The sequence below is a fragment of the Rhinoderma darwinii genome, chromosome 8 (assembly GCF_050947455.1).
Source record: "Rhinoderma darwinii isolate aRhiDar2 chromosome 8, aRhiDar2.hap1, whole genome shotgun sequence".
Taxonomy (NCBI): domain Eukaryota; kingdom Metazoa; phylum Chordata; class Amphibia; order Anura; family Rhinodermatidae; genus Rhinoderma; species Rhinoderma darwinii.
In genome coordinates this window covers 80,127,664-80,149,209 of record NC_134694.1, presented here as the reverse complement: position 1 = coordinate 80,149,209, position 21,546 = coordinate 80,127,664, and the positions used below count along the sequence as shown (strand labels likewise).

The following is a 21,546-nucleotide window of genomic DNA, read 5'->3' as shown; positions in this document are numbered from 1 at the left end:
CATATTCTCTGGCATCATTATTTGTAAAACGACAAAAATAACATACAGGCCTAAGGGTGTGTGCGCAATAATGGGTGACACCTCTTCTCCAAACTGTTCCCCAGGTAGCGTCACCGGTAAGCCACTCTTATTCACGTCACCTGTCAATGTCTTTTTTCAACCTTATCAACTATGCAACAGAATAGAAATCAGCAGAGGAAGGGCGCAAAAGAGGGAAGCCGTGATAAAAACGAATAGGGCAGAGTTTATTTGTAATGGGAGGAGGCGTCATCTATTTATGTATTTACTTCTTTTTATAAAGGGCATTAGTCATGGTTACTAGGTAGAATGCCTTTTATACTACGCTAAACTTTCATGCACCACTAGAGAACTATGATAGCAAAGTTTTTGGTAATATTTTTTTTTTAAATCTTGCATCATAGTGATTTCTAGATCATACCACAAATATAATGCTGCTTTAGAACTACTGTATTTAACATGTTAAAGAGGACCTGTCATGTCTCCAGAAATGTTAATCTGCTGTATTCGCTCCCTTTTCCCCATTTACAGTGCCGCTCATTTCATGGTTGTAGCTGCTTCCGTTTCTCTGCAATCAGCCTGTTCGTGTCGGAGGCTGATATGCTAATTAATGAATAATTAAGCTTCAACGGGGCGGGAACCTAAACCACACAATTGGGGGTTGGGTAATGCAGGTATGGCAGCAGATTAACATTTTTGGGGACTCAATTGCATTTCCTCGCAATAAGGGCGGATTTACACAAACGTTATATACGTCCGTGCAACGCGCGTGATTTTCACGCGCCTCGCACGGACCTATATTAGTCTATGGGGCAGTGCAGACTGTCAGTGATTTTTGCGCAGCGTGAGTCCGCTGCGTAAAACTCACGACAGGTCCTATATTTCGGCGTTTTTCGGACATCACACACCCATTGAAGTCAATGGGTGCGTGAAAATCACGCGCACCACATGGAAGCACTTCCGTGGGACGCACGTGATTCGCGCAACAGCAGTCAAAAGTATGTTTGCAAACAGAAAAGCACCACGTGCTTTTCTGTTTACAAACATCCAAACGGAGTGTCATAACGATGACGGTTGCGTGAAAATCACGCAGCCGCACATCCTATGTGATGACTCACAGAGCTGTTAAGTGCCTTTTGCGCAGGCAAAACGCTGCGTTTTTTGCATGCGCAAAAACGCACACGCTCGTGTAAATCCGCCCTTAGCCTGCAAACGGGCGGTACGCTGCATGCTGAAGATGAGTTCTAGGAGTCCTCTTCATTTTATCGCAGAGTTTAGGAGTCTTCTCTATCCATCAGCATGCAGCGCAAGGCTTATTTGTGGGCTTTCAGCGTGGGAATGCAAGTGAGTAGAAAGTTATAAATTATAGATGTAGAATCGCCATCTTTTAAGCTATATAATGATTATTGTAGGGGGGTTTTGGAGGTGACAGAGTCTCTTTAAAGTGAATCCCCACTTTTAACCTAATGTGCTCATTGATTTCTTAATATATCTTCATAGCAGTCGGAGCTCCGTTTCACTGATACAGAGCTCCAAATCCACTGCATAGAAATTCATGCTGGCTGTCTGCAGATGCCACTAGAGGGACTACATACTTGTAGTTTATAAATTGTATGCAGGAAGTTCTTAGTTTCTCTAGTGATGGCTGCAGGCAGCCAATATATATATATTTTCTTGTTTTAAGTCTGTGTATATGCAGGAGATTTGGAGCTCTGTATCATAAAAACAAAACTCCAGCCACTATAAAGATATATTAAGAAATAAATCCGCACCTATTTAGATTGAAAAAAACAAAATGGTATTCAATGGTGGGAATTCGCTTCAAATCAGACACTGGATCATGTCATTTGTACTTGCTAGAACATTTAACAAACATTTTCATAAAAGATTGGATTGTTATATTTGTGTCTTGTGATCGATAGGGTTTTACGAATTGGAATAAACGGGACTTCAACCAGTTTATTAAAGCCAATGAGAAATATGGCCGTGATGATATTGATAATATTGCTCGTGAAGTGGAAGGGAAGACTCCAGAAGAGGTCATTGAATACTCAGGTTTGTTAGTCTCTATGCTACATTGTTCATGTATAAGCTTATACTGTAATAGAAAAGTGTCCTAGATACAACATTTATTACTGAGACATGACTACCCATGGTCTAGTAGATGGAACAGTTTATCTTTATTGCAATCTCAGATCATCAGGAGTCAATACAACCCTTAGGTTGGCCAAAGCTATTGGCCGAATGATCGTTCTGCCGACAGCTATTGCTCCCGATCCCACCATACACACGACCGGCACTGCATGTATTCTGTATAGGTAGAGGGGAGTTCTCCCCTGAGAACGAAAGGATCGGGCATGTTGAGATCCGACTGCTCGATCTTTCTCTTCTCCAGTGGGAGAGTCAGAGGCCCCCATACACAATAGATGTTGGGGTCCACCGTAATAGCCCTTTTTATAATGAATTACATTTAGCATCTTATCCAGACTGTAATATTTAATCATTGTAGCCACAAACCAGTAAAAGACAACAAGAGTAAGACAACAACTGAGATATTTATCTTCCTTTATATGTATAAGCACACCCATATTCACATATTACATGTTTGGTTTCAGCTATTTTCTGGGAACGTTGCAATGAATTACAGGATGTTGAAAAAATCATGGCTCAAATTGAAAGAGGAGAAGCACGCATTCAGAGGAGGATCAGCATCAAAAAAGCATTGGATGCAAAGGTAATCTTAAAGCATTTTCTATGTATGTGGTCTATCAGTGAATATTAAAATTCAGCTATTTAAAGCTGTTTTCTCATCGAGACAAACCCTTTTTCAAAAGAAACCATACAGGAGATCATCACATCACCGCGGGTCCAGCTTCCGAAACCTCTGGTATCACCAGGGAAAGTTGTAGCAGGACGTTCAAAGGCAGGGAAAATGTTGTATTACACCCTGGCCATCATGTAATACATGGCTGGACAGGGTCTGCCAAAACGGGTGTCACTCTTTGTTAATAGTTCTCTGCTCTGCCAATAGAGTGGTGGTTCGAGCGGTGGACTTCCCTATATGACGTACATAGTCCCTAATAAGATCTGTGGAAAGGGGTTGTCTTATTTAGGCAAGCCATTTAATCCTTATAATGTTCAGGGTCTTGTCACATTACAACTTCCTGCCATATAGACTGTGCAAGAAGAGAGTTAACCACTTATGTGAGCACCTCCAGGAGGAGCACAACAACTTCCTTGTCAGTTCCTCTCAGACATATGGCATACCCATGCCATATGTCTGAGAGGAACTGACAAGGAAGTTGTTGTGCTCCTCCTGGAGGTGCTCACATAAGTAGTTAAATGTATATTTTGTAGACTTGTTTTTTTACACAATTGTTTTAATTTTTCTTTACTTGTTGTAGACTGTTTTGCTACATAGATAGTAATTAAAACCACAGAAAAGGCCATACTCACAGATTAGGTGGTGGGTAAAATACCCGTTCCAAACAGGACGCAACCGGGTCTTATGATGCTGGGATAGCCTGGTGTGCGGATGTTTGGCACTGCATGCAGGGCAGCCCGCTCTCTTACAGTATGGGCGCTATAAATAGGCTACTATTCGGCGATATATGCTGTGCCTCACTATCCAAACACTATGCCTCCATGTTTTACACTCTACACTCACGTTTTTGTTTCACTCACAGCCCTGATTTCTACACACTACACTTAGTCATGTCCCCTATACCTCACATGTGCACTATACACAGTACTTTATTATTTATTTATTATTATTACACATTTACTTCCATGCCCAACACACCACTCCCCTCAAGGTTAGTGGGAGTGGCTATCATTATTTAAACACACCTGGGCACTTCCCATCAACAGCATTCTCTGACCTGGTTGCGTCCTGTTTGCAACGGGTATTTTACCCACCACCTAATCTGTGAGTATGGCCTTTTCTGTGGTTTTAATTACATTCTATGTCCCATTTTTTTTGTATGTTTTGCTACATAGGTCAATGTTATAAGAAAAATTGTCCAAATTAAGAGGATCTAAGCTCCTGTACTTCCTTATGTGTCCTGTCCTGACCCCGCAGATCTGCTGTCATAGGTGCATTGGAGGAGGGCAGGGTCTTTAATTCATCTATGACGTCAGGTCTGCTGTCAGGAGCGGAACGGGGCTCGGCACACAAGGTCTAAATCCGTTTAGAGGGCTGGTCTAGGGTCCAAATGATTTATAAAGCTGGTCTGGGGTCTATATTAATTTTAGCGGTCTGGTGTGGGGTCTGATTAATTTTAGCAGTCTGGTTTGGGGCATGAACCCATTTTAGGGATTTGGTCTGGGGTCTTAGTTTTGTAGCCTGGTATCAATGAACATAGGGGTCTGGTTTTCCCACTGAAAAATAATAAATCTTAATCTATATAGATCTACAAAGTTTGTGAAACATTAATAAAACAACATCTTTACTGTTGGTGTTCAGCTTGAACTTTCACCTGGGCGCATGCCCAGGTAAGCGGACCCTTTACGAAAACTAGTTGAGTACCCTTGGCCTAGAATGTATTACATTAAAGCAACATCCGGTTAACACAACGTTAAATATCTGACTGTACATTACGAACAATATCTGATAACATTTGCTCAGAAAGTAGAATGCAGGATGTCCGCAATGTGACTGAGTAAAAGCGACTGAATGAGTTCTCAAAGATTGTGAACTTGTTGTTCTGCTCTATTCAGATTGCAAGGTACAAGGCTCCATTTCATCAGCTGCGGATACAATATGGTACCAATAAAGGCAAGAACTACACAGAGGAAGAAGATCGGTTCCTGATATGCATGCTGCATAAAATGGGCTTTGATAAGGAAAATGTTTATGAAGAGCTTCGCCAATGTGTTAGAAATGCCCCCCAATTTAGGTTTGATTGGTTCATCAAGTCACGAACTGCCATGGTATGTATAATCTCCTTATGATGGTAATATATGCAGTGAGTGTACTACGTGCCTTATATGCCTTGAGAGTGGGAACATTGTCAATTCTTAGATCAACCACCTAGGTCTTAGGTCACAACAAGGACACAACATTTACTGTAGAATAGTAACCCACTGTACATACTGTGGATCAATCCACTCTAAGGCCTCATCCACACGGCCATGCCCATAATCACGGTCTGCGAACAGCCACCCGCATTTTCGGACCATGCTCCCATATAAAGTATATAAGCAAAAGATACGACATGTCCTATCTTTTTGCAGAGGCTTTCTATGGCCCGGACACCTTCCTGAAAATATACGGGAAGGTGTCCGTGCTCAATAGAAATGAATGGGTCCGTAATTGCGGTCCACAATTGCAGACAAAATCTACAGTCGTGTGCATGGGGCCTAAGCAACAGGGTAGCTGTAAGGTGTGCAGTGTTGGCATATGGGCCAATATGCCGTATAAGAGAACATGGTAATTACACAATTATATAATAAAGCTATGTAACTATATAAATGAATACTTCATGTTTATATTGCATATAGATCCTTTTTTTTTTTTTACTAGACAATCACCTTAAAAAAAAGCTGAGCCAAGATCTTCAATTATTATGTTTAATCAATTAGAACTCGTAGATTCTTGAATGTTATCCAGTGCCTTAGATATGTCACCAGCTCCCTTTATCTTCGATTTGGCTAATCTAAGGTGAAGACATCTGGTGACATCACTTAGGCACATATAGATATTTATAAATATCTATTACACCACGCTTTTTCTTTCGCATGATTTCCATATGGCTTCTACATGATCGTGTTTATATGAACCAAAGTAGCGTGTATCATTCAGTGCAGAGTGCAGAAGTTGCAGTTGAAATTGGGCCACCGGCAGTGATCTAATGAACATAAGTGGCATAAAGGGGTATTTTGGTAACAACAAGTTACCCCTATCCGTAGGGTAATGGGTAACATGCTGATTGGTGGGTGTCCGACAGCTCGGACCTCCACCGTTTACGGGAACGGGGAGCCCGAAGTTGCCCGAATCCCAAGTTTGAACCGAGCGACAGGTCGCTCATTCGCACTGCCGCTCCATTCATTCTCTATGGCAGCACCGGAAAAAGCTGAACACTTCACTCGGCATGCTCTGGCGCTCCAATAGAGAATGAATGGAGCGGCAGTGCGCATGAGTGATCTGCCGCTCGGTTCAAACGAGGGGTTCGGGCAGCTTCAGGGTCCCCGTTCTCGTAAACGGTGGGGGTCCGAGCTGTCGGACACCCACCGATTAGCAAGTTACCCCTTACCCTACTGATAGGGGGTAACTTGTTGTAACCGGAATACCCCTCTTTCCAAAACGTCTTCTTCATCTTCTGAAGCATCCTCTGTATTTTTAGATACCTATGAACGCTTTTCCTATTCATGCTTAGTATCTGTATTTAGTACACACAAACCAGGTTTTTTTTTCAGTTTAAAGACATTTACAGTGTTGAAAATAAGTATTTGCACCCTACGTAAAAGACTGATTTCAAGTTCTACAACTTTTATTTTTTAAGTGTAGAGCGGTCGAGATGTTTTTCCAGCACTATATGCAATTATATCTGGGAAAAAAACAACCTTCGGACACAAGATAGACAATTGTAATGGATCCCATTTAGCAGATTCATCTAATTGGGATGAATTATGTTTTAGAAATGTGGAAAGAAGTAATTTTCTATGTTTTGGACTAATGCATTACTTAGATGCTGAGTGTCTGCCTTACCGGGGCTATCTGAAAATCAAAAAGGAACAATGAAATTACTGTAGGAAAATACAACTCTGATTTCATGACAAAATATCCCAGTACTTTAGAGAGCTGAAGATGGAAAAAGCATCTCTTGACTGAATTCATCTTGTCTGCTAGTAATATTACATGCATGTCCGCCCCTCAGTCTGACAGCGCATCTGCTTATGGTATAGACCGCGGGTAGTGAATGGATCACAATACACTGTAGAAATGCAAAATGAGTTTAGAGGTTGCAGCAGAGAGCCAGATGTTCTGCAGCGCTGTTCACACTGCAATATTCTTCTTTACTGTTCAATACAAATAAAGTACTGCAGTTTAATCAAAATGAATTACATATGTTAGAAGGAGTGTTCCGTTCTAATCATTTATGGCATATAGAATCCGAGATGAATTGGACATCCGCAGATGGGAAGGAGTGACCTGGCACGATGGGACATTTACAGCCTATCTTATTGCCATGAATGCCGGGAGGTCGGGTAGTTTGAAAGGGGTGCCTGAAAATCACTTGGTAAACCCATCTGTCCAGTCGGGTGCACTTTCTCTTTCAGTATGTTCTCCTTTTCATGTTGTGCATCACAGGATCTTTGGATTCTGTGTCCTTATGAGCAGTTTCTCCTGATCATATCGGGAGGAATGGGTGCCCCTAAGTTCCTCAAGCCTCCCTGAATTCCAGACACTCCCTTCTGGGGGAGCCTCAGCTAGATTTTGAGCTCTGGTTGATGCCTGGGGTGCAGCTTAGACAAACACTAGGGTCGCCCTAAACATCAGCGAGACGTGATCACACCATAGCAGAGCCTTCTAGCTTGGAGGGCTGGAATGGTCGGTAACTCTTTCTACTTTCAGAGAGAAGGCTCGTTGTGGACCTTGACCTTGTGTACATTTTGTGTGGCACCTTCATGCTTTTAAGTGAAAGACAACATATTAGGACTCAAGTAAAAAAATAAAAAATGTATAAATGTATTTGTGGGTTTGTTTTTTTTTCTTAAAGATATGGGATGTTTAGAGCAATGTGAACTTAATTTGGAGGGGGCTTCTCGGTTAACTGCTAACGTCTCATAGATATCAATGTTTAAACTGCACCGAGAATAAGGCATTTTACCAAACCTGATATTGTACACAAGTATTGTGCTGTAAATTATAACGTTATAACATTATATATTCTGCGGCATTCTACATGTATCCGGACTGCCACTAGAGGATGCTGTGCACTAAAACATGGGCCGCATCTTTTCCGTTTTTTTTCTTTTTTCGATAGACTTCGAATAGATGCACAACAAAGACTGTTTTTTTCCCCCAAGCTAGGCAATAAAATAAAAAGCTGTATGTATGTGTAGGTATATATTAATATATATTTAAAATTACAGTTGTAAATAGAATCTTTTTTATTATTTGTATGTCTTTTTTATGTATTCAGGTTTGTAGTACACCTATAACATCAGGAAGAATATTCATTCCTTGTCATTATTATGGATATGTGTTATAACAGCAGAATGGAAAAAATGGCGAAAAACACACACGCCGCCAAATAGTGGTACGGATCTTCAGGAGAGTTTGTGAATAAGTCTAGGGTTATAAAGACGTTTGTTGTAGTTGGAGAAAATCCATAGAACCGCTGCAGCCAGGTACACAAGAACCGGAAAGTTGTGGGAAAAAGTTCCCGCTGGGGAGGCTAATAGAGGAGAGGAAAATTTTTTTTTTTTTTTGAAAAATCCATATATCTCCTTTGCTTTCTAAACCTTACACCAGCAGCGCCACTAAGGTTCACCACTTTTTTAATTTTTTCCAAAAAGTTTATTTTTTTTCCTCTCCTCTTATAACTTTGCTTAGTGAAAAAGTGGGTTGTAAAAAATTCACAATGTCCATTTATACCTTACATCTAGTAACTTGGACTTCTGGTTTTTATTCTATTAGTCCTCATTCACACGACAGGGTCCGAGTGTCGGCCGGGAAAATCGTCCGTTTGTGGCCGATTTTCCCGGCCGGTTTGCATCCGTTCCGGGCCGAGTTGCAGTTTTTACCGGCCGATTTGGACCCGATTTGCATCCGTTTTTTTCCCTGTCCGTTTTAAAATCGGATGAATTTCATTTAAATTTGTTGCCACACACAGCCCTTTGTAGATAAGGCCACAGTCCCCTGGTAGGTAATGCCACCCAGCCCCCTGGTAGGTAATGCTACCCAGCCCCCTGTAGGTAATGCTACCCAGCCCCCTGTAGGTGATGCCACCCAGCCGCCCTGTAGGTAATGCCACCCAGCCCCCTGGTAGGTAATGCCACCCAGCTCCCTGTAGGTAATGCCACCCAGCCCCCTGTAGGTAATGCCACCAAGTCCCCTGTAGGTGATGCCACCAAGTCCCCTGTAGGTGATGCCACCCAGCCCCCTGTAGGTGATGCCACCCAGCCCCCTGTAGGAGATGCCACACAGACACCTGCAGGCGATGCCACCCTGTCCCCTGTAGGCGATGCCACCCTGCCCCCTGCAGGCGATGCCACCCTGCCCCTTGCAGGCGATGCCCCCCTGTAGGTGATGCCACCCAGCCCCCTGTAGGTAATGCCACCCAGCCCCCTGGTAGGTAATGCCACCCAGCTCCCTGTAGGTAATGCCACCCAGCCCCCTGTAGGTAATGCCACCCAGCCCCCTGTAGGTGATGCCACCAAGTCCCCTGTAGGTGATGCCACCAAGTCCCCTGTAGGTGATGCCACCAAGTCCCCTGTAGGTGATGCCACCCAGCCCCCTGTAGGTGATGCCACCCAGCCCCCTGTAGGAGATGCCACACAGCCACCTGCAGGCGATGCCACCCTGTCCCCTGTAGGCGATGCCACCCTGCCCCCTGCAGGCGATGCCACCCTGCCCCTTGCAGGTGATGCCCCCCTGCAGGTGATGCCACCCTGCCCCCTGCAGGTGATGCCACCCAGCCCTCTGTAGGTGATGCCACCCAGCCCCCTGTAGGTGATGCCACCAAGTCCCCTGTAGGTGATGCCACACAGCCCCCTATAGGTTGCACCCACCCCCCCCCCCTTCCAGGAGAAGTCACTGACTTCAATGTCCATATATGGACAGTGTATTCACTGACTTCTCCTGGAGAGGAATTCCCTGCCACAGGTCGGGAATTCCGCTTCAGAAGTGAGTGACGTCACTGTGTCCATATATGGACAGTGTAGTCACTCACTTCTCCTGTAGCGGAATCCCCGGCCATAGAGTCGGGGATTCCGCTGCAGAAGTGAGTGACTTCGCTGTGTCCATACATGGACAGTGTAGTCACGCACTTCTCCTGTAGCGGAATCCCCAATCCCCGGCCGGGGATTGGGGATTCCGACTCCTACAGCGAGCAATAAAAGACCCTCCTCCTCCTCCTCACATGCACTCTGCACTGTGAGGAGGAGGAGAGAGAGTGCGCGAGCGACAGTAGACCCGGCCATCACTCGGGACACATTCCGGTGATGGCTGTGTATTACCTGGCCCCATAGACTTCTATGGGAGCCGGGCACCCGGCCGAAAATAGGGCATGTCCCATTTTTTGACGGCCGGTTTTCCCGGCTGTCAAAAAATCGGTTGTGTGAATAGCCCCATTAGGGGTCTATTATTCCTAATGCAGCCGGGTGCCGGCCGATTTATGAACGGCCGGCACCCGGCCGGGAAACCCTGTCGTGTGAATCCTGCCTTAAGCATTTATAGTTATCATATAGACAGAAATAATAATAATAATAATGCCGTAGTCGGGTTTGATAGGTAAATGAAAATATAGTTATAACTGCATTGCTCCGAATTTCCTGTTTCTTTTATTTAAATTACAAAAAAAAAAAATCTGAAAGAGCTTCACTATATACAAATATTGTGGGAGATTGTTAGAATAGAAGAATTTTCTTTTAAAAACATTCTTTTAGAAATAAAACACTTTGAAAAGGTCGGACTATCCTGGTTGCCCAGGGCAACAACACCGATTTTTCTTTAAAGCGAGTGAAGTTCATATACCCTATGCAGCGACACTGTTTGAAAAGATAATTTTGGAATAAAAAATCTCTATTGTCCATCATTTTCCAGCAGCTACTAAAACAGGTCTGAGTCTGGTTGCCATGGCTACATGTGGAGACTACTGAGATTGGGATTATTTTACTTTTATTTTATTATATAACTTTTAAAAATATTTATATGCTCCTAAACTTAAACACGTGTTATATAGTATATTTGTGTAGACTAGAGGAGACATTGTACTTCTATGGGTTCATACATACATATACAGGGATGAAGACACAGGGCCTAGAATGAGACCCTTATTGCTGCCTCCATTCAGAGAACTGGAAAATACAGATTCCGTTACCAAGTAAATACTTTTTTTATTTAATGACAAAATTAGAAAATAATTCTGCCATTGTTTGTTGCAGGTTTAGCGTGAAAAGCATTGCAGTCTCACACATTTCCAACTAGGTTTACCTCCATGGGTGGAATATAGTGACATAGCAGAGTTGATTTTTCATTCTGTTCTTTAAGATCTGTATCACTAGTGGACTGTTTGTGCATAGGGAGTGGATTAGCTACAGCTTTTCCACAACAGATTTAATTGATTTACAGTAGCAGTAAAGGGGATGAGATTTGAACGAATCTCATGCACAGACTGCGGGAAAAAAATCGACTGAGAAAACATTCATAAATTCCTGCGGTTCCGTTTTTAATCCACAGTTTGTCAATTTTGTTGCAGATTTTTTCCTTTGAGTTCATTGGGGAGGTAAACAGCCGCAACAATTAGCAAATGTTGCGATTTCTGTGGCGGAATCGCTGTGAAGCCGTTGCAAAAATCTCTCATCTGAAAAAAAAAACCAAAAAAACATTTTCCGGTATTAATTTAATAAAAAAAAGTCTATACTTACCCCCTGACATTGTTTTAGCGATGGCTCCATGTGCCCCCAGATGTTCTCTGTGCTGCCGGCCTCCTGGGATGACATCTCATTCCATGTGACTGCTGCAGCCAATCACAAACTGTAGCGGTCACATGGGCTGAAGCATCATCACAGGAGGTCGGACTGCACAGAGACCACACGGGCGCCTCTCTATCACCACGCTGGTCAGGTAATTATTTTTTTTCCTTGGCTCTGCTTTCTGCAGCGGCAATTCTGGACGAATCTGCAAGACAATTTGGTGCGGTCTTTCGGCCGAAATTCCCTTCGGGTTCTAGGTCGAATACCCTGCATACTTTTTCACAGTGTATACGATCTGTGTGACCATACCCTTAAGAAAAAGCAATAGGATTACCTATAGCGCTGCTTATAGCTAGAGATAATACACGTAGTAAGCTGTGCCAAATGATAAACTCAGCTCTGTTATTTTCATTGCCTAACATAAAGATAACAGAAGAGGTTCCTAGTAATAATGTAATGTTACCTGACTTTGCATTTCATTAATGTGTGGTTCATATCACAATTTGTACATATCAGAAATATTCCAAGAAGTATGCATTTGGTGTGTTTCCATGCTCCGCTGTGCCAGAGGTAAGGGGCATGAACTGATTCTGCGGTGCTTTGGCATACTCATTATTAATCATCTGCATCCCGTAGCCCAGATCTCTAGAGGACGGTTTTCTAACATTTCCTGGCCAAAATCATTAATCTTTTCTCATATAGTGTACGTTCCTTTCGTAATACAGTGGCTTTATTTCTATTCCAAAGAATTAGTGTTTAGATCAATAGAGTATTGTTATATGCAGATCAGAAGGTTAATTAGCGACCAGGTAACTGATTCATCTGTTCTGGTGTAACTGTCGATGTCTAGCGTCGTACTGCTGGGAATTACAGTTGCATAAAACCTCACAATCATGAAAAGGAATGGCGCCTGACAAGGTGCGCCGCCATGTATTACACTTCCAGAAGCATTCTGCTTAGTCCTACGATCAGTTATTAAACGCTCACTGGGGTTTGCCCTATTTCTGAGTGTATCCTAAATCTTGATTGGTCTTCTGCCCTTTGCAGTGATATATGCACATAACTAACCTCGCTGTTCGGATCCTTAGTGTGTAGTCTGTTACCTTCCTATTCATATTTTAAAAGTTAAAATACAGGTTCATGGAACCCTGCATGGCAGTCCTGTCCTCGCTCCAGCACACTACACAGGAACCAGTATAGGTTAATGCCATGTCGCTATGCGGCCACTCATGCATATTTATATAAAAACTGCGGGTCTTCTTAGACTTTCTGTTATTAGACTGCAGCTGTATATAAAATGTAAGGAATGATGATCTCATATGGATATATTGATTTTAAACGTATACTTAGTTACATAGCTGTTAAAGAAAGAGAAAAAAAAATACAGTGAAATGAAAGCGCATAGTCTTCTTTGATATATAGTGTAAGGATATGTTCACACAGCCTTTTTTCAGGCGTATTTTGGAGCGTAAAACGTTGGTATTACGCTCCATAATACACTTGAAATATGCCTGCAGTTTCCCATTGATTTCAATAAGAAATACATTGTGTAGTTCATATCAGGAGTGTTTTTATGCTGCTGAATTTTAAAAATGCGTCGCAAAAATATGCCTGAAAAATAAGTGGCATGTCACTTTGTGAGGCATTTTTGGAGCTGATTTTCAATTGACACTACAGAAAAACTCTTAAAAAAATACGCCGGAAAATACAACTCAAAATACACTTCTAAAACACTTCAAAATACATTTGCAAACACTAAAAAAATGGCTTCAGAGGTTGTTTTCTCTTGAAATCAGCCTCATATTTTTCTGCCTAAAACATATGCCGTGTGAGCACAGCCTAAGGGGGGATTCACACGAGCGTGTATTCGGTCCGTGCGGGCTGCGTGGTTTTCACGCGGCACGCATGGACCAATACAAGTCTATGGGGCAGTACAGACAGTCCGTGCTTTTTGCGCAGCGTTTGTCTGCTGCGCAAAAAGCGCGACAGGTTCAATAACTCTGCGTATTTCGCGCATCACGCACCCATTGAAGTCAATGGGTGCGTGAAAATCACGCGCACCACACGGAAGCACTTCCGTGGGACGAGCGTGATTCGCGCAACAGCAGTGAAAAGGATGAATGAAAACAGAAAAGCACCACGTGCTTTTCTGTTTCCAAGCATCCAAACGGAGTGTCTTTGCGAGGAGCGAACCCCGACAACCGAGGCAAACTTCACCGGGTTCGGCCAAACTCGTTTTGGCCGAACCCGGCAAAAAAATTTCCGGTCCGCGACGTCGGGAGAGATTCACTGTGCATGGTGCTGAAAGAGTTAAACTGTTTCAGCACCATGGACAGTGACTTGCGATCCCAAAATACATGAACCTGTAAAAAAACGAAGTTCTAACTTACCGATTACTCCTGTCTCCTTCCTGCAGTCCGACCTCCCGGGATGACACTTCAGTTCAAGTGACAGCTCCAGCCAATCACAGGCCAAGCACAGGCTGCAGCCAATCACAGGCTGCAGCGGTCACTTGGACTGCCGCGTCATCCAGGGAGGTGGGGCCCGATGTCAAGAGAGGCGCGTCACCAAGGACGCGTCACCAAGGACGCGTCACCAAGGCAACGGCCGGGAAGTTCTCGGTAAGTAGGAACTTTATCTTTTTTTTTTTACAGGTTTTTCGCTGTTGTGTTCGGCATTCACTGTCGAGGGTGCTGAAAGATTTAGCTCTTTCAGCACCTTGGACAGTGACGGGCGTTGACAAGCCTCATCTCTATGATGCCGGCTGCGCGAAAATCACGCAGCCGCGCATCAGACACGCATGACACACGCAGCTGTCAAATGGTTTTTGCGCTCGCAAAACGCTGCGTTGTTTGCGCGCGCAAAAACGCAACGTTCGTGTGAATCTCCCCTAAGGCAGAGGAAGAACATGCTATTGCTATAAAACAGTATATTTCTATACACATGTAAAGATTAAGTGGGTTGTCTGGTTTAGAAAACCCATTTTCAAATAGTTAACAGATAAAGATTCCCCTGCTCAGGACCCTCGTCTATTAACAAAGGGCATCTTTGTCTCTGGAGGACCCAGCATGTCCTTGCATTACATGGACAGCCCATTGGTTCCACTGGTGGCACTGCAGGGAAATTAAACACTTGCCGCCCGGTTCCCCCACAGATTACAGCTGATGACTCGGGGTCCCAGATTGTCCAAATCCTTACATATATATATATATATATATATATATATATATATATATATATACTGTATATATATTGCACCATTACAATTTTATTGTGTTGAGTATGAAAAACTATTGGTTAGTTTAACTTGTGGTTCGCAGAGAACTTTATACCATGATACAATCATATGAAACTTATAATGAAGAATCAAAGTCTTCATCTGGGGGCAGAGGAACATAACAGAATTGTGCGTTCCTAGGTGTCTTATTACATTATATATTATAGTTTTCCAGAAGTACTTGATAAACAAGGTATATACAATTTATTAAGAAAACAAAGTTTCAGATGTGATTAAAGAGTACCGCTCCTCTGACATGTCTCTTTTAGTTAGTTCTTGCATTCCTCAAAAACCTCTGGAGCATCTTCTCTTAGAACTCTGCATTGTGCTGTTCCTCTGTTACTCCTTCTGGAAATGTATGAATAAATTCTAGGAGCATTAACTACCGGACGTGGAAAGCTGTAGTCAATGAAGATTGAGTGTAATTATTAGCCTAATATCTGGGTGTTGGCAATCCTGCTAAATTGTCACACAATCCTCCTAACAAGTTTAATTCCGATCAGATGTAAAGCTGCAAACCCCAGATCTCACATAATGCTCTTTAGTTATTAACGTCTAGAGAAAAGCCTGGGTTTCCACATTAGGTCATTTATGCTCTGTAGATTGGCTGTATCATATATTAATCTCTGCGATTTCCATGATTACATTTGTAGGAGCTGCAAAGACGCTGCAATACCCTTATATCACTGATAGAAAAAGAAAACCTGGAAATTGAAGAAAAGGAAAGAGCGGAGAAAAAGAAAAAGACAACCAAGCAATCGGTAAATCTAAGGCCTCATTCACACGGCAGGGTTTCCCGGCCGGGTGCCGGCCGTTCATAAATCGGCCGGCACCCGGCTGCATTAGGAATAATAGACCCCTAATGGGGCTATTCACACGACCGATTTTTTGACGGCCGGGAAAACCGGCCGTCAAAAAATAGGACATGCTCTATTTTCGCCCGGCCACCCGGCTCCCATAGAAGTCTATGGGGCCGGGTAATACCCGGCCATCACCGGGATGTGTCCCGAGTGACGGCCGGGTTTTCCGGCTCTTGCGCTCTATCTCCTCCTCCTCACAGCGCAGAGTGCATGTGAGGAGGAGCAGTTGATGCCATTCTGACGAATGGCATCGCTGTACACGGTGTGGCAGGGCCGGGGTGTACAGCAGGTGGAGGGGAGCGCTGCGCTGGCTCCCTTCTGCTGCTTGTTTTAAAAGCGCCCGGCGACACCTTTGATGGCGCCGCTAGCAGCTGCAGCAGCTGCTGCTGCGGCTGCTACTACTGTAGCGACGCCACTATAGCAGAGCGGGGAGTTATCTCCCCGCTCTGCTATGTGCTAGCCGCACTTTAGCTCCTTGAAGGAGCGGAATCCCCGTGTGTTCGGGGATTCCGCTCCTGGACAGAGCGCTTGATGTCTCTGTCCATATCTGGGCAGTGACATCAGGGGAAACTCCTGAAGCGGAATCCCCGAACACATGGGGATTCCCCTTCAGGAGTTGCCGATGATGTCACTGTCCGGATCTGCCCGGCACGGATGCATAACTTTATGCAAACCGGCCGGGCAGAATGGCCGATTTTACCGGCCGGCACTCGGGCTCGGATGCGACCCGGTCGTGTGAATCCCGCCTAAGGAAAAATAGACTGTGTTTATTAACCTAAGTCATCTGAAAATAAAATAGTTTTTAAAAAATTTAATTTAATTATGATTGAGAAAGCAAAAAATGCTTATTCGTTTTCTGTTAGGTTAGATTCATACATTCAGTTTTGATGACGTTTTTGATGCAGATTTTTGAGTCCCCGGATTAACATTTTTACTACAAAAAGTTCCCTTGTTATGGGCCGACTGGTGAGTTTAGCTATTTTTTAGGCTGGATTCATCTCCTAAAAACGTGGAGATAGTGGGTTTTTGTATGCCACACTTAACCTAGCAGTCATGTATTCATGACCGCATTAGGGTCACTTATCTGTTTCGCTCGTTTTAATCTACAGGGTGGGCCATTTATATGGATACACCTAAATAAAATGGGAACGGTTGGTGATATTAACTTCCTGTTTGTGGCACATTAGTATATGGGATGGGGGAAACTTTTCAAGCTGGGTGTTGACCATGGCGGCCATTTTGAAGTCGGCCATTTTGTATCCAACTTTAGTTTTTTCAATGGGAAGAGGGTCATGTGACACATCCAACTTATTGAGAATTTCACAAGAAAAACAATGGTGTGCTTGGTTTTAACGTTACTTTATTCTTTCATGAGTTATTTACAAGTTTCTGACCACTTCTAAAATGTGTTCAAAGTGCTGCCCATTGTGTTGGATTGTCAATGCAACCCTCTTCTCCCACTCTTCACACACTGATAGCAACACCGCAGAATAAATGCCTCCCGATCTGACCCTCTTAGACTTTTATCTATGGGGTCATCTGAAGGCAATTGTCTATGCTGTGAAGATACGAGATGTGCAGCAACTGAAACTACGGATACTGGAAGCCTGTGCTAGCATTTCTTCTGCGGTGTTGCTATCAGTGTGTGAAGAGTGGGAGAAACGCTAAGTATCATAGTGAATGGCAGTTACGGAAGCAGCATAGCATGCGAGCTACGCTGTTTCCGTAACTACTATTCAGTTCTATGGGAGTTACAAAAACAGCGTAGCTCAGCGAGTTATGCTGTTTCCGTAAGTCCCGACCATGTAATCAGTAAGGGCCCGAGAGGCAGCGTGAGCACAAAAAGTTTAGGGGGCCCCATTCTAAAGATAGGTGCGGGTCCCAGAAGTGGGACCCGCATCTATTGACATTTATGACACATCCTGTGGATATGTCATAAATGTCTCTCATGGGCAAACCCCTTTTAAGGAATTGGATTATGAGCTATTCGCTAATTGGGGTAATACTGGTACTGCGTACCTGGCACCATCAGCATATTCTGTAACTGGAGGAGGCAGAGGGAATATTGCTGGGCCATGGTGGCATCCTCTGCATTCATTCTCTATCCACAGAATTCAGGCTTCATGAATGACATCTGCAGGGACTTTCAGTCTGGGTCCATGCACTTGGCCGTATTAGGCACATAGAAAAACCATAGGGACCCCATGTGTGGTAATGTTTGCATGGACCCTGGCCTGTGGCTGCTCTTTCCTGTTTCCCAATTCGTTTTCACATGCAAAGGGAGCAATTCTGGTAATAGGTTATTGTATGTTAGGGAATTGCTCATAATGCCACTTTCTAATGTACAAAGTTGAACCTATGCTTTCAAACCACGAATAGAGAATTATGTTTTCTGACATAATGACTTTTATTTCAGAATTTTGTTTTGTATATACTACTGGATATCTCTGCAGGGCACTAAGTCATAATGATTATTTTTGTCTTTGTTTTCAGTCCGGTAAAAGAAAGGCGGATGCAGCTTCAGACCATGCAAGAAAGGATACAAAAAAAGCCAAGTCTTAAGGTGTCATGGAAAGCTGTGTGTAGGTCCCTGATACAAGACTGCCATTTCTATAATCCTATGATATAACTATGCCTCATGTGAAGTTAACATCCAATAATTGTGGATTTCCATACCTGCTTAGTCACATGTGTAAGAATGTGTATATTTTTCAATGTCTACCTTTTAAAATATCTAGTATTATATTTTATGCTTCTTCGTATTTACATCTTACGTATTTTGTGAAAATCATATATTTCATATAACAGCGGTTCTTGTTTTAATTGCAGAGGGTTTTAGCTTTTGTATGTTTTATACTGTATGTAGTGGCTTTTAAATAAAATCGAAATCAAATTTGTTTAATATTTTATATTGTTGGATCTGAAGACCATTACTTATATTGAACAGTTCAGACCTTTGCCAAATTCCATGACAGTAAAATTAAAGATTGTATTGCAAAAAAAAAAAGTCCCTAAAGTCATTTATAATGCAAAGAATTTTCAGATAAAAGGAAAGGACAAATATATTCATAAAATCTATTTGCTCACACACCATAGTACGAATAGACTTCAGTATATGGACGAGGTAGTAATGCCGGTATACTATGTAAGTGTCTGGTCGTTCATACAATACTGTGCAGCTTAGGAATTTTTAATTTACTCCTAGTCATATCAGACTACAATTGTTCTATGTATAGAATGCAAACACAAATTGGTTGCAAGCAGCATGAAAGCAATTATAAAAAATTAACGGGTAACTAAACACTAAAAAAAACTTTTGACATGTCATATTGATATGTCCGAAGTTTTGATCGGTGGGAGTCCGAGCACTGAGATTCCCACCGATCGCTAAAACAAAGCAACCGAAGCGCTCGGCTAAGCAATTTGCGGCTTTGTTTCTCATCAGCTTTACTCGGAAAGCCGAGCAAGCAGTGTACGGGCTCAATAGAAAGTCTACACCGCTCAGTCGTCTTTTCAAGGAAAGCCGAACAGAAACAAAGAGACACAGCACTCACCCGAGCGCTCCTGCTGCTTAGTTTTATCAATCAGTGAGGGTCTCCATGCTCGGACCCCGACCAAACAAAACTATGACATGTCAAAAGCTTTTTTTAATGTTCAGTTACCGTTTAACTCCTTGGCGACATGCCACATACTATTACGTTGCTGTCGCCAAGGGGAAGTATGGAGCGCGCTCACGGGCTAAGCGCGCTCCATAATCGGCGGTTGACGGCTGTGTTATACAGCTGACACCTCACTCCAGCAGGCGGAATCAATGTTCACTTTGATTCCGCCTGTTTAACACCTTAAATGCCGCGGTTAATTGTGACCTCTGCATTTTAATTGTTAAAATCAGAGGGGCGCCCCCTCAAACACGGCATCGCACCCCCCCCTGCGGCGCGATCGACCGGTTACAATGGTTGTTATGGCAGCCTGGGGGCCTAATAAAGGCCCCCAGGTTTGCCATCTTTGTACTCCTTTGAAGCTCTGCCTCTGTCAGTATCACGATATACTAGTCCTTCTCAATGAATTAGAATATCATCAAGAAGTTAATTTATTTCAGTAATTCAATTCAAAAAGTGAAACTCATATATTATACAGATTCTTTACAGACAGAGAGATCTATTTCCAGCATTTTTTTCTTTTAATGTTGATGATTATGGCGAACAGTTAATGAAAACGCAAAGTTTATTGTCTCAGAAAATTTGAATATTATATAAGCCCAATTTCAAAAATGATTTTTAATACCGAATTGTAGGCCTACTGAAAAGTATGTACAGTATATGCACTCAATACTGAGTTTGCTGGCCAATCAAGCGCAGTGATACTGGGGTTATTAAACCAGGTATTGGTACTTTTGGCAGTGTGGGCAGGTGCCAAGTCCTGCTGCAAAATGAAATCAGCATCTCCATAAAGCTTGTCAGCAGAGGGAAGCATGAAGTGCTCTGAAATTTCCTGGTAGACGCTGCGCTGACTCTGGACTTGATATAACACAGTGGACCAACAGGCGTAATGGAGCCGTATTTCAGGCGTAATTCGAGGCGTAAAACACCCGAATTACGCCTGAAAACACTGTGTGTGAACATACCCTCATAGTACAACTGACCTTTCCCTATACACTGTGTGCACAGCTATTAGGCAAGTGAGTATTTTGACAATATAATCATTTTTATGGCTGGATCAGTAACGGGCACAGAGCTCCACTTCGACTCAAGATGCCAGCTAGGTGGAGGTGGGGTACTGCTATGGGCCGGTATTATTAACCCCTTAGTACTGAAGGTATTTTAAATCTTAAAGAGGCTCTGTCACCACATTATAAGTGCCCTATCTACTACATAAGGAGATCGGCGCTATAATGTAGGTGACAGTGATGCTTTTTATTTAGAAAAACGATCTATTTTAAACCACTTTATTAGCGATTTTTAGCTTTATGCTAATGAGTTTCTTAATGCCCAAGTGGGCGTGTGTTTACTTTCGACTAATTGGGCGTTGTACAGAGGAGTGTAAAGAAAACGGCTCAAAAAACGCCTGAAAAGAAGCCTCAAAAGAAGCTCCAAATATCATTTTCAGCTTCAAAAACGCCTGAAAATCAGAGGCTGTTTTCTCTGAAATCAGCTCCGTATTTTCAGACATTTTTTGTTAAGCGTGTGAACATACCCTTAGGCTGGGTTCACACAACCTATTTTCAGACATAATGGAGGCTTTTTATGCCTCGAATTACGTATGAAAAACCGGCTCCAATACGTCGGCAAACATCTGCCCATTACTTTCAATGGGCTTTACGATGTACTGTGCCGACGACCTGTCATTTTACGTGTCGCTGTCAAAAGACGGCGCGTAAAATTACAGCCTCGTCAAAAGAAGTGCAGGACACTTCTTGGGGCGTAATTGGAGCCGTTTTTCATTGACTCCAATGAAGAACAGCTCCAAATTACAGCCGTAAAAGATGCCCCGCAAAACGCGAGTACATGCAATTAAGTCTGAAATTCAGGAGCTGTTTTTTCCTGAAAACCGCTCCGCAATTTCAGACGTAATTGCAGTTATCGTGTGCACATACCCTAAAACTGACGGCACCTGTTAGGTCTTGCCTCTGGCATAGCCGAACAGGCAATCACTAAAGGCAGACCTGGGGGCCATTGTTAGGCCCCCAGGCTGCCGTAGAACCCATCGGCACCCCGCGATGCACGCGGGGATGCCAGTGGGATGAGAGAG

At 43.1% G+C, this 21,546-nt stretch overlaps 1 protein-coding gene across 2 annotated transcripts in view; it reads left to right on the top strand.

The window, feature by feature from the left end:
• The window catches only part of SMARCA1 (SNF2 related chromatin remodeling ATPase 1), an 85,980-nt gene extending 67,212 nt beyond the window's left edge, over nt 1–18,768 (top strand). Inside the window, exons 20-24 of one of the 2 annotated variants that reach the window (XM_075835788.1) lie at nt 1,941–2,073; nt 2,634–2,752; nt 4,738–4,950; nt 15,592–15,699; nt 18,292–18,768. In XM_075835788.1, coding sequence (XP_075691903.1) covers nt 1,941–2,073; nt 2,634–2,752; nt 4,738–4,950; nt 15,592–15,699; nt 18,292–18,360 — 642 coding nt within the window. In that variant the 3' untranslated portion in view covers nt 18,361–18,768. Of the gene's footprint in view, nt 1–1,940; nt 2,074–2,633; nt 2,753–4,737; nt 4,951–8,165; nt 8,283–15,591; nt 15,700–18,291 lie in introns of those variants that run through there. The other variant, XM_075835789.1, reaches the window with a different exon arrangement.
• Nucleotides 18,769–21,546: the final 2,778 nt, after the last annotated feature.